Here is a 14,558-nt window from a genome sequence, read left to right on the forward strand (position 1 = left end):
GATCCCACATGCCGCGGAGCGGCTGGGCCCGTGAGCCATGGCCGCTGAGCCTGCGCGTCCGGAGCCTGTGCTCCGCAACGGGAGAGGCCACAGCAGTGAGAGGCCCGCATACCGCCAAAAAAAAAAAAAAAAAAAAAAAGAAATGTCATGATCCAATATCAATACATAGTATAAACATTGGGAAAGAGGATCCTGCCAATGTAAAATAATACGTATATACATGGCTCTTAAAAAGAACTGGAAAAACAAGAATCAATGAAATGCTTATCAATAAACTTAACTCCTGCAAAAAGATGCTTTTTCTATACATAACTCATGTATCTGAAGCTATTGTAATTCATAATTATGCTCTACAAAACTTTAAAGATTTAATACTATGTCTTTTTGCCACATACTAAGTATTTTTTTACACTAAAAATACTGGGTTTTTTTCTCTAATTTTTTCCCACTTCCATTCTAGTAAGTCCAAGATATACCAATGTTAGTCTCCAAACAATCATTCTCTTCTCCCACAACTCTTAGATGTAGACATAGAAAATGGACTTGAGGACACAGGGTGGGAGGGGGAAGCTGGGACGAAGTGCGAGTAGCATCGACATAAATGGTTCGTGCCCCGGTCCGGGAGGATCCCACATGCCGCGGAGCGACTGGGCGCGTGAGCCATGGCCGCTTAGGACATAAATACACTACCGAATGTAAAATAGCTAGTGGGAAGCAGCCGCATAGCACAGGGAGATCAGCTCGGTGCTTTGCGACGACCTAGAGGGGTGGGATAGGGAGGATGCGAGGGAGGCTCAAGAGGGAGGGGATATGGGGACATATGTATGCATATAGCTGATTCACTTTGGTATACAACAGAAACTAACACAGTATTATGAAGCAATTATACTCCAGTAAAGACCTATAAAAAAATGCCAGGGGCTTCCCTGGTGGCGCTGTGGTTGAGAGTCCGCCTGCCGATGCAGGGGACACGGGTTCGTGCCCCGGTCCGGGAGGATCCCACATGCCGCGGAGCGACTGGGCGCGTGAGCCATGGCCGCTTAGCCTGCGCGTCCGGAGCCTGTGCTCCGCAACGAGAGAGGCCACAACAGTGCGAGGCCCGCATACGACAAAAAAAAAAAAAAAAAAAAAAAAAAAAAAAAAAGCCCGTGGGCTTATGGTGGCTTCACTTATCCAAGACGTGATGAACTATCCATCTTTAGATCAATCCTTCCAATCCACATGTGTTTTATGAGTACATATATGTTTTTTATCAGTAGAAAGGAGGAGGAAGAGGGAAAAGAGCATGAAAATTAAGGTCGGAGTCAGTACACGTAGTGGTTAAGAGCTCAGACTCTGGGGCGACACTTTGGCTCCAAGTTCTACCAGCTTCATTTCCTCATCTGCATCTGTAATCGCAGTAATACGATCATTACGGAGACCAAATAAAATAAATGGACCCAAGGGCTCACCACAGTGTCTGGCACTTGTTAGAGCCCAAGGAATATTAGTGAATTTTTTTTTTTTTTTTTTTTTTTTTACTTTTAAGGTTAGAGAAAAAAAATCTTGCTTTGGAATTTGAAAAAAAAAGAAAAATAGATGTGAAGACATAGCATTTTAGAAACAAAATGGCAGCTGCTTGACTTCAATCAACAACCAGAAACAAAAGTACACCCTACTGCTTCCCCATCCCAAAGTCCGTCTCACCAACAATCCTAACCTTTAATTAAACACCACTGTTCCTCTTCTCAGGTAGATTGTTTATAACCCAGACATGCCTGTGTAAAGTAAAATAAAACAAGTCTTCCTTGTACTACTTCAGTATATAAAACACAAATAATTTTAGATAGGAGTTTCTTGATCATATTTACAGAATAAGCTACAGGGCAATTCTGTTAAGATGGAGAACTGCAAACTCCCAATTTCTCAAAATTCCTAATTCCTTTTTGTGGTAGATTGTGTTACTGTCCTCAGTGATTCACCATCCTCTCCCTGTGGGTGGATCACACGCCCGCAGCACCACAAGTGCCACTCTGGAGCCAGCTGACTTCCCTAACCCACTGTCAGGCTTGGCTACCCGACTGGCATTGGCCAATGAATGGAAGCAGCTGCGTGGAGGAGACTCGAAGAGTCTAACATGCTTCCACCAGTCCCCTCGCCTTTCCCCCTCTGCCAGGAGAAGAGCCTGCCCCAGAGGAAAGTTTTCCTTCTGCCTGGATCCTGAAATACAGAAGATATGTGAATCATGGCATCAGCACCAAACTGGAAATAGGGAAAGGTGAAGACTAAGATGAACTTGAAAGGGTCAATGGCAGGGCATCATGTGTGCCTGGATTCCCTGGAGATGAAAGCCATGGCCCGTGTTTCCTGTGACTTAAAATAAATGCTAGAAGCTCCCTGGTCTTCACCGGTGTGTTAAAGGGCCCAAGACTCTTCAACAAATGTCTACGCCATCTAATTAATTTCCGTAAAACAAATATAACACTGGTGATAATCCAGTTCCATACTCATTTTTTTTGTAAAAAAATTTTTTATCTCCTGCCCTGACTTTCTGGTCATTCTGATAGTTGTTGAATCTATGTTTTACTTCTTTTTTAAAAAAGGGGTTAAGGCTATAAAACCCCTGAGAGGTCACTGTGCTAGCCAGAACATCAAACACTGCCTCAGGTTTTCATCATTACAAAAGAGCGAAGCCCAGTGAACTTTTCAAGAATTCTTAGGCAAGAGCCATCTTTCTAGGCTGAAGGTTAAGAACTTTAAGTCCCCTCCACTTGGAGAGCACTGATTTTTATCCGAGAATAAAATATGACTTTTCCGGCTGAGGCATATAAATTCCTGGTACTATTTTGGTAATTCTACAAAGATCATAGACAAGTCCTGAGAAACTGATGGTGACAGGCCGGCAACCAGGGTGAACCTACAGATAAATTCGGGACTGGGAGGCGGGGCACAGGAGCTCTGGTCCTCCCTTATGGGATTCCTTTATTTGTACGTGTGGACACCACTTCACATGATGTGTGACACACTGTTGCCAAATTTACAAGCTAACTGCATGTGTTTCTCTCTCCCTACCTGGGTTTGATGAAATCTAGAAGAGGCTGTGCTTGTTTCACCTTTCCTGGAGAGGCAGAGCTTGAACTCCGGATAAATCTGAACTAGTTTCCATAGTGAACTGCCTCTGTCAAATCAAAGAGCTGTGGCTCTGGCTGAATTCTTGCTGAGCTTATATTTATAGACTTCTGATCCCATGGTTTATGGATGGAGACATGCTTTTATAGGGACTATAAAAAACCCACATTCTGGGGTGAGGGAACACACGAAGGATGTAAGAGGAAAGAGGTCCTATTGATCTCTTACATTCAGTCCTCTATTGTCTCAAATCCACTGCCTTAGTTCAGGTCATCATTATATCCTGCCTGGACCACAGCAAAGGCCTGACTGGTCTCCCTGTCCCCAGGACTATTCCTGCTTTTTTTGGGGGGGCAGTGTGCAGCTTGTGGGATCTTAGTTCCCAGACTAGGGATGGAACCCAGGCCCTTGGTAGTGAAAGCGCAGGGCCTTGATCACTGGACTGCCAGGGAATTCCTTATTCCTGCTTCTTACTTACAAACTACTATTGGTTCCTTTCTCAGACGTTATTTGATTATTTGATGTCACATCCTCCCCACCCCAAGTAAAACTGTCCCATTGCTATCCCCTACAGCAGTGTTTCCAAAATCAGGGAGGAGTCCCCCTGGGTGTATGCAAGATGATTTTTAATTGGTGCTTAGGCACTTGAAAACAATTATTTTTATTTTAAAAAAAGTTACAATTGATTAAAAGTTCAATAAGTACATCATAGATGAAGTTTGCAGACATGGAAAAAACTAGGTGTGACTCAGATGCCTGATGCCTGATGTTAGGGTAAGCTACAGGATGAAGTCAAAACCCTCTGAGGAGCGTTCAGTGAACCTAATCTGTTCACCCACCTTTTCTGTTGCAACTCTTCTCAATTCCAACAACCATAACTGAATTATTCCCTAAATTATTCACCAAAATCTCCCAAAACCTAAAAAAGTCATGTTCTTAGTGTACCTCCATGCTATTTACGCATTCATTTCCTGCTAGCTGAAATGTGATTCCTTTTGTTTAAAATGTCCCATCTCATATTTTTTCATTTAATTTCCATCCATCCATCCATCCATCCATCCACTGTTTAAAGCCCATTAAAAATGTCACTTCTGCTGCCTGGAATTTTTCCCCTAACCATGACCGAGAGTAATTCCTGTGGTCTCTCTGGTCCTCTTTACTTTTATTGCCATGTTTTGGTTACACTAGATCGTGACATCCCTTTCTGCTGAGGTGGTGTTGTATTCATTTCATGTCCTGCTGTCCAAAACACTGCTTGACATCCAGTAAGTATTCTAGATGGTAACTTTGTACTGTTGTCCTGGGCTTAATTTTTTTCTCCTCAGCACCTCGTTCATGTTTATATCTATACCTTTCAGAAGCTAGGATTTAGGTTTAAAATATCTGCGGACATAAAAGTATACCATGATCACATGACAGTGGAATTCTGTGACTTATCAACGCCAACATTACTATGTCTCTTTCTGGAAATTCATTTTACTGAGAGCATTTTTTTTTTTTTGGAAAGGAGAGGTTTCTATCTGTTTTTTTTTTTTTTTTTTTTTTGCAGTATGTGGGCCTCTCACCGTTGTGGCCTCTCCTGCTGCAGAGCACAGGCTCCAGACGCGCAGGCTCAGCGGCCATGGCTCACGGGCCCAGCCGCTCCGCGGCATGTGGGATCTTCCCAGACCGGGGCACGAACCCGTGTCCCCCGCATCGGCAGGCAGACTCTCAACCACTGCACCACCAGGGAAGCCCCTTCTATCTGTTTTATTTACAGTTAGAGGGCAGTAGAAAGTTTTTACTCCTGAATAGTAACTTGTAATGATAATACAATACTAATAATAATTAAGAGATTTTATTATGCAACAGTCACTATACCAAGCACTTTACATGGATTTTATTATTCATTCCTCACTGCCATCTTAATAGAAGGGCCTATTATCATCCCCATTTTATGAATAAGAAAACTAGAAATCCAAGTGGTTACATCCAAGGACCTTGACCTTGTACAAGGTAACAGAGCTGTTAAATGAGGCACCTGGATTTGAACTAAAACGGCTAACTCTTGTAGAAGAGGACAAATATATTTTTAAAAGAACACGTTAAATTTAATTAATAGGAAAAAAAGGCAAAAATTTTAAACTTCAGGAGTTTTAAACAAAGTATTTCAGGAGCACCTTCCATAAGTTTTTAAATAATATTTATCAAAAGTCGGTCCTTTAATAGAAATATGCCCTTAGTTTTTAGATTCCTGAGATAAAGAAATATACAGAATTAGTATCGTTATTGGAGGTATGCTAATATCTACTGTCGGGCTGAGATTAAATGACATCGTTTCAACTTTTCACCATCTGAAGGTCTTGTTTAAAAACCTCAAAATAGAATGAAATTCTGTGTTTAAAATTCAGAAATGTGTGATTCGTTTTACCCTACCTACCAGTCTGGAAACGTTATCATTTTTGAGATTTATTATTTAAATAAACAAACTAGAAAATTTTCTCATGCGTTTACCTATTACTTACACCTATAAACACACTCCAATTATAATCACCGCTATATTCTTCTTCCTTTGGAACATTCGGTACTATGCTAAACCAAATAAACCCTGGAGATAAAGAAATCTGTTTGTATTTTAAATGTATTTATAAAATGTGCTTGAGTTCTTTCTAGGTGACTTCAACCACTTTTAAAACTTTACCTGTATTTATTTTTATCTGTCCAATTATAGAAAGATACTGTACAAGTCTTAATGCGTGTCTTAGGTGGAAGAATCTACACAGTGAGTCTGAATGTAATCTCTGATTTAGGCCTTTGAACAGTTTGATCTCTTTGGACTTTTCCACAGACCTGACCATCACATCCCTCGACCCTCTTTTTAGTTGTTTTCTGTGACACCTTAAACGCCTTAGACTTTCTTTTTCCTGTGTCCAAAAGTAGTGCATCTCTAGGTATAGACTTTGGGTTCCCCTTTCTACTCCATATTCCTCTGCCTTACAATCACACTCAATTTCAAGGATTCAGTAGCCATTTGGGGAATAATTTCCAAATGTGATCTTTTTGTCCATTCATGTACTCACCAAACCAGTGTGCCCCACAATGATTCCCCAGGGACACACCTCTTCCCCTGGACCACAGGAGGGCCCTGAGGGGAGGTAGAAGGGATGCTTGGGATAGGAGTCATGGAGGGAGGCGAGTTCTAGGTACATTGGGATGTCGCAGGATGGCGCCCACCCATACTCTGTGTCCCTGACCCTTCTCGGCCTGGTAAAGACTTAACTAATATCTAGAAAAAGGGCAAAGGACACTCCAGGCAGGAAAAATACTGTGGGAACTGGTGCTGGCATGGAATCACAAGCAGAGAAGAAATTACAAGTAGAGGTCTCTGTTGCTGGCCTGTAGGATGCAGGTAGGGGAGGGGCCTGAGATGAAGCTGGACCACCTAATAAGAACCAGATCTAATGGGTGTCCTGTGCCTGGCACAGTAAGAGTTCAGATACTGGAACGTTTGCCTGGTACAGAGATCACGCTAGCAGCAGCTCAGGGAACTCACACAGAGAGAATCTATGTCTAATGTCTATCTACACATCACTGGCACGGGATGTACACACCATAGATATTCAGTAGTTATCTGCTAAATGAATAATCCTTAACCAAGCTCAAGATGATTTCCAAATGAGCCATTTCTAACAAATGCAGACAATTTTCAAATTATGAATGGGTTGTATTCTGGAAGTTAATCTGCAGTCAGTTGTTCAGAACAAACTTCTTCATATATGTATTCACGCATGTTTGCTACGACCTCCAGCCACTTTATAGACTGTGTACCTGGGCGCTGTTTTAGGAAAAGGCGATTCCAAGTGGACATTCCTACTGTGTACCTTTTCCTACTGTGGCATTAGAAGGGTTGGGTAACTGAACCTTACTCACTAGATACTCTCCTCTCTCTACTGAAGAAAATCCAGTCATGTAAAAAAAAAAAAAAAAAAATGAGTGAACGCACCAGACAGAAACTCAAGGTACACACAAAACACACAACTTGGAACAGCCAATATCCTCACTTCCTGAATGTAATCAGCACCAGTGAGAGTGAAAGCCTCCAGACATGGGCCCCAGTGAATCCCAGCCAAATGCAGATGGGTGATGCTCATGGCTGCATGCCCTACACACCTGCCACAGTCCTTGAATTCCTTGAAACAACAGAATCTAAGAGTTACACAACATAGTAGATGCTTAGGTTACACAAAGAAGAACGGGAAATAGCCCCCATTTCAGAGAGAATGGACGCACTCATAAGGAAGGAATAAATACTAATAGTGACACCCCATGGTGAGGGCTACTACCCAGGGAGAGTCTTGTAACCTTCCCAGGGGTATCAAAGGGGCTTCACAGAGAAGGGGCGCTTGAGTTGAATCTGAAGGCTAAATGAGTGTCTCACTGAAGGTCAAGAAGGAAGGGCTTTGCAAAAGTTATAGTTAAGCCTGTGATGCTTTTGAGGAACTACAAATAGTTCAGGGGGCTACAGCCCAGAAAGGGAATGTGGAGGGAAGAGAGGGCAGGAATCAGATTACAAGCAGCCTTAGAAATGACCCTTAGTGCTCAAATTTTATCACGAGAAAAGAAGAGTGTCCTGGATGGGATGGAAGCCCACAGAACAGTGACACTTCAGGGACTGGAAGAAACATTCAGGTAAGTATTTGCTGAATTACACCAAAGCCAGAATTCTTGCTTGAAAAAAGTCCAGTGCCTACACCTACAGTCAAAGGTTCACTATATCTTGAAACCTGACAACCACAGGAATAAATAAAAAAATTTCTTGTAATGACAAAAGCTAAATTAGAAGTAAAATCATCAGGCACTCTTACATATTCAAAAATATCTAGTTTTATACATATATATATACAAATATATTATATTTTATATAATACATATATTTATTTTATATAATATATATTATATTTATATCATATATATTCCTGCCAATTCCCCTAACCAGGCCTATATGTATATAAGTAATCTGGAAAAGTCGGGGCATATTTTTGTACATAAAGGAGTTACGAGCATCCTGTTTTTGCCTTCTATCAGCTTTTAAATCTCGTCTACTACAAATTAACCTATTACCAATTTAACAGAAGCGAACAGATAAGTTCAAAAAGTAGCATGTATTTTAGGAATAGATAGTAATGAATATTGTAAAGACAGATAAGCTAATTTTGTTTCAAAACTTTTCCTACAAACTATAAGAGCATCTAAAAATCTAAGGTAGATTGATTATGTAGATGTCAATATATGACTATTTCAAGGAAGCCCAGGAAATGAGTCTTATCTGCACGGGACTGAAGGCAATATATACAACAGATGCTTTCCACTTTGTAAGGCACTGAGACCAGTTCTAATCTTGGAGATTCTGAGTGGGAGGATCTGGCCAGAGAACATGGGCCCTGCCATATATTCACGATCAATATCAATATGTATCATTCTCTTATACTAACAATAAAAATTCAAAAGAAGAATTGCAGTAAAACTGTAGACATGATCAAAAGAAGCAGTATAAATCATCTGACTTCAAAACTTAAGGATTAAGTGTAGCAGAACCCTTGGTCAGTAATGAAATAAGAGAATGCCATAATAATTTTGACAGTGGAAATCATATCTGTTATATTCAGCAGAGAATTAGCTGCCTCTTGCAGAAGCTCTTAAAACTCCTCAACTAGACAAGTATTTAAATCACTTACATAATATTTAATTTAGCTGCTTTTCCTGCTAATCTCATTTGATGGACCTCTTGTTGTTGGGTAGGCACTGAATTCTCACCATTTGTGGCATTCAAAGGGTACAGTGTGAGGAAAATGAAAGTGAACTCTTATTACATGTATCAGTGCTAATAAATGAAATTAGAATTCACTATAATATCGTTAGCCTATTCATTACTTGTAATCTAGGGAAAAAATCCTTTTGGAGAGAGTGTGACTGATACCGATAATATATACGGATGTCATTTACAAATGCAGAATATTAGTTGATCCCTCTTCTTTTGGGCTGACCAAAGCCATCTCATCAGTTCTCTGTTACTGAAGCCACATTTCCTTTTGCATAAAGATAAAGTTAGGAAAAAGAATTGTGTTTTAATGAACTACATAGCTGTATTCCCAGCAAGTTGTGGTCTCCAGGGTCCTAACTGTTAGCATAAAATAAACACCCTTATAAAAAAAAGTGAGTCTCTCTTTGCACCTCATTAATAAAGTCACCGATGTCCCCAGGGTGCGGGGCTGCAGATCGAACCGGGTACTGGGGCTCAGCGTGGATGGGTCTCTCATCCAACCGTCGGATTCCGACCGGCTTGATGGCATCCGGCTCCACGGTATCAGGCTGCTGAAGCTGGCTCAAATCATAGTCCTGCAAGAGACAAAACCAACACCCCATGGGAGACCGGCATTAAGATGGAAAGTTACAACCTCTGTTTTTTTTTTTGTTTTTTGTTTTTGGTGGTACGCGGGCCTCTCACTGTTGTGGCCTCTCCCTTTGCGGGGCACAGGCTCCGGACGCACGGGCTCAGCAGCCATGGCTCAGGGGCCCAGCCGCTCCGCGGCACGTGGGATCTTCCCAGACCGGGGCACGAACCCGTGTCCCCTGCATCCGCAGGCAGATTCTCAACCACTGCGCCACCAGGGAAGCCCACAACCTCTGTTTTTAAACCCATACCCAGAATGCAGAGAAATGAATGAAATTTAACATAATGGAAAAGTTGCCACTAGGAGCTTTTCATGTTATGATTAAATATTTCTTTCACGCAGCTCTTTCTTCTGTGTTTTTCATTTCGACAGTCTGTGCGCCATCTGCTTTCCTATGTTCCTCATCAGTTTCCAGTGGGAAACAGCAGTGAGATGAGGCCCCACTACAAAGTGACTAAAAAACCGACTAGAAAATATAGTTGTACCATAGAAGTAAAAGTACTAGCTTAATGTTGATGGGGTTCAGGACAGGCTACCCCAAACTATGGCATCGTGGCACGTTAAATAGCTGAAGCTCAAGCACTCTTTCTAGAAACGGCAGAAGCAGGAACGTCACTCTGACTCTTCCTACCTCACCCTTCTTCCCTGAAACAGGTCATAACGTTCCCATGTGAAAAGCCCCCTCCTGAACCAGGAGGAGGAAAGTCCTCTTCATCATCAGAGACTAGGATTTGGGACCTAGAACTCTACACAAACAAACCTTTTCTTAATGATAAAAGAATTACGTGTTTATGATATAAAACTCAGAAAATAAAAAAATTATAAAGAAAGCAATCTCATCTGTAATTCTGCAATGCAGCGGTCATATTTGGGTGTATTTTATTACTATAATGAAATGTTATTTTTTTTAAAAATTTTTTATTGGAGTATAGTTGATTTACAATGTTGTGTTAGTTTCCAAGTGAATCAGTTATACATATACATATATATCCACCCTTTTCTAGATTCTTTTCCCATATAGGCCATTACAGAGTACTGAGTAGAGTTCCTTGTTCTATACAGTAGGTCCTTATTAGTTATCTATTTTATTATATACAGTAGTGTGTATATGTCAATCCCAATCTCCCAATATATCCCTCCCCCCCTTACCCCTGATAGCCATAAGTTTGTTTTCTACATCTGTAACTCTATTTCTGTTTTGTAGATAAGTTCATTTGTACCCTTTTTTTAGATTCCACATATAAATGATATCATATGATATTTGTCTTTCTCTGTCTGACTTACTTCATTCAATATGGCAATCTCTAGGTCCATCCATGTTGCTGCAAATGGCATTATTTCTTTTTCTTTTTCTTTTTTTATGGCAAACCTTCTTAAACTAACCCTTAACTTCCTAGTTACTTCACCATTTACTACTCTTAGCCCAAACCCTTTGTCTTGTCAATTCTTCACAAATTTACTGTTTCTTTGTCTAAAGGGTATAAACTCTTCTTGCTCTGGTCACTTCTTCAGGTCTTCATTCTCTTGTGAAGGCCCCCATGTACAGGTAAAAGTTCCATCAAAGGCATGCGCTCTTCTCTTGTTAATCTGTCTTTGTTGGTTTAATTTTCAGACCCAGCCAGGGACCTGAGGAGGGTCGAGAAAACTTTTTCCTCCCCTACAATATTGCTTTCATATTAAAAAAAAATTGTTGCAAGTGTATTTTCCTTTACTTAGAGGAAGGCATTAGTTCATCAAGGTTTCAAAACCACTTCACTCCTCCCTCCCTTCAGTGGTCTAGAGCAGGGGTCCCCAACCCCCAGGGCACAGACCAGGCCGCACAGTAGGAGGTGAGCGGCAGGTGAGCGAGTGAAGCTGCATCTGTATTTACAGCCGCTCCCCGTCGCTCGCATTACCACCTGAGCTCCGCCTCCTGTCAGCATTATGGTGAGTTGTATAATCATTTCATTATATATTACAATGTAATAATAATAGAAATAAAGTGCACAATGAATATAATGCACGTGAATCATCCCAAAACCATCACCCCATCCCACCCCGGTCCGTGGAAAAATTGTCTTCCACAAAACCGGTCCCTGGTGCCAAAAAGGTTGGGGACCGCTGATCTAGTCTGCAAACTATTGTTGGTGGGTCCAGTCTGATCTGTGGCCTGTTTTTCTTGAAGAATGGCTTTTACATTTTTAAAGGATTATTTAAAACAACAGTAACAATAAAGAAGACAAAGACTATTCTACGGAGACTATATGTGGCCCCCAGAGCCTTGCTATCTAGCCCTTTAAAGAAAAAGTTGTCCAACCTCTGGCCCAGAGGTAAGAAGCCAGGGAGTGTGGATTCTCTTCTGGTGCAGTCCTGTGCGAATGTCTTGGAAATACAGCCTGTCCACTTTGAGGGGCAGAGAAGAACTTGGGGAGAACGATGCTCTGGGCATTGGTTGGATCTTCAGAACTATTTTCAGCTTTAGCATGAGCCAGCTGGACAGGAATGTCCAAAGACACTAACTATAATGTGGAAATGCATCAAAATTTTAGGTTTGGGCAAATACTTTATAGTTTTCAAACCTCTAAATTCTGGTGATATAAGACGTCACATCCCCAGCTTCACTGAAATTCTCTAATTTACTGTTGATATTTACAGAAAGTACAGGTTTTCTGGTACTCTTTTTAGTTCAGGCTTCATCTCTGTCTGAAACCAGCTCAAAACTGTTTACAGTTATCTCTATAGTGGTTTTGATTCATTCGATGACTGAATATTTACCATGTTCTGGCAATACTCGAGATCCTTTACATATGTTCGCTCATTTAATGCTCTGAACAACACTGTCCTCATTTTAAGAATTGAGGAAACTGAGTCTCAAATCACCCAAGTCATCTGTCGATGGCTCCATATCTACTGAGACACAGAGACAGGCTCTGACTTCAAATGGAGTAGACTCCAAAGCCTAGCTCCTGGCGCGGGCATCTGGGAGGGCGAGTCAAGTCCCAGCTACAAGGTTGGATGGATGAGGAAGAAGGGGCAGGAATGTGAAGAATGATTAAAACAACACAGGAGTCACTGACATTCAACCCAGTATGTACCAGGAGCTATACCAGCCTCCTGTAAGTGTCTTCCCACTGATAGTTTCTCCTTTCTTCTTTCTGAAGAATGCTCTACTACCATATAATTTTAGATGAAGAAACAGACTCGGAAAGGTTGAGTAACTTGTCCAAGGTCACACAGCTGGTATTCGAGTGACATGAGAATCAAAATCAGCTGTGTCTGACTTCCAAATGTCAATCTAAAACAGAGCTCTGTTCGTTGACACGCCCTAGTTGTTCTGACAACCCTCCTCTAAACAACTCTTTACCAAGGGCTTCAACTAAGCTAACGAGTGAAGGCACTCAGGAAAAGCTCCTCCTCTGAGGTATGGACAAGGTGATACGGGAGGGGAGGCAGGCACACAGAGCAGGACAAGCCAGAGTGAGATGTACGGTTGGTACATCGCCAAGTATAAAATGCTCAGAGAGGGAAAGAGCGCGTTAGGTTCGGACCTTGAACGACACATGGGTTTGGGAGAAAGGACCATTCTGGGGGAATCAACAGCGTGAGCAAAGGCATGGGGAGGCTGTCTCCTTTTGTGAGGGCAGAGTATTTCAAAGCACCCATACAAAACTTGAGTGAAAACACCTTGATCTTGCACACATGGGCTCCATTTAAAATTTTATAGGACGTGTGAGTTATTTATAGACTATCTTAAAGCAGAGCCACATAATGGTATGACAGACGGGAAAGCCTTTGAAATGTTAAAATGTTATACAAAATAAAAAGAGGGATTCATTTAGAGAATTCTGAATGCTTACACACGAAGAAGCATCGTTTTCCAGACGATGTTTAATTACATAACTACCAAGCTTAATAGAGGGGCTTAACCATGAGTAAGCATGTCTTCTGACAATGATGGAAGCTTTTTGTAGAAAGGGGAAAACAGACTCTAAGTACAGGGATGATGACAGTTAATAAATATTTTTACACTGAGGGTGAAAAATGCTCTATTAGAGGTCTCAATTACATGAAATTAAATAATTGAATCTTATGCTTGAGGACTGTCTTTAACCTGGTGACACATTCCTTGACCGTCCTCAGTATATCGCGACGACTCCATATAAGAATACAGAGTGATTTCTTTGGCATAACTGGAGCCACGAGAGGCACGGGATGTTTCTTACGTGGAAAGGACTAGACCACCCTCATTTCTTATACAGCTCCCACTACATCCAAAGGTTACAAGCAGAAATGCATTATGTTTGGTTGACAGCGTTGAAAAAATTTTCTAATAAGTTGTCAACACACAGACTTTGGGATATTTTACCTGAAAATAGGAAGATGTGGCGTAAAACCAGGCTTAACTTCTGACACAGCAATCTGTTACAGCTGAGAGCATCTATCTCCTTTGGAAAAGGACAGACTGTCCACCTGGCCTGCTTCACTTATTAGTGTTTCCATGCATCAGCATATTCATTTACAGATTCTTACCTTTCTTTCGATAGCCCTTTCCTACTATCTTAAGAACCAGAGCAGGAAGTCTAAAGATGTCTGTGGTCAATATGTCAGGCCCATAGAAAGTGCTCCCTAAAAATGTGTTGAATAAAAGTCTCAGGGATGATATTCATGCCAGATGTGCACAAGAGCAAGAAATGTGCTTTGGATCGCATGACACGCCATGGCAGTAATTCACAATGGGGAGGAAGGGAAAAAGACCCCGGGTCCCATTGCTGAGACTCTTTGCCATGGTGAGTACCTCCCCCTCCATGATGCAAACGTGTCATGTTCCTCAGATACACTGATATCTAAAAAAGAGGCACAAAACCACTGATTTACAGGAAACTAGAATTTGGGTTAAAACACGCGGCTTAACTTTTCTCTGTGATGGTTTCCCTTGTCTATTGCAAATACGGGATATGAAAATATGATGGTGGTATGAAGTGGGCAGAAGTGTCTTCAGATCACAGAGACGGGTTTTTCTGTCCACATCCATCATCTGTG

General features: G+C 41.4%; 1 protein-coding gene across 1 annotated transcript in view; it reads right to left on the reverse strand.

Annotated features, from left to right (window-relative positions):
- The window catches only part of CDH2 (cadherin 2), a 215,825-nt gene that overhangs the window by 1,837 nt on the left and 199,430 nt on the right, over positions 1-14,558 (reverse strand). The window contains exon 15 of the mRNA XM_024120779.1: positions 9,319-9,483. Coding sequence (XP_023976547.1) covers positions 9,319-9,483 — 165 coding nt within the window. The remainder of the gene's footprint in view (positions 1-9,318; positions 9,484-14,558) is intronic.

The sequence above is a fragment of the Physeter macrocephalus genome, chromosome 19 (genome assembly GCF_002837175.3).
Source record: "Physeter macrocephalus isolate SW-GA chromosome 19, ASM283717v5, whole genome shotgun sequence".
Taxonomy (NCBI): Eukaryota; Metazoa; Chordata; class Mammalia; order Artiodactyla; family Physeteridae; genus Physeter; species Physeter macrocephalus.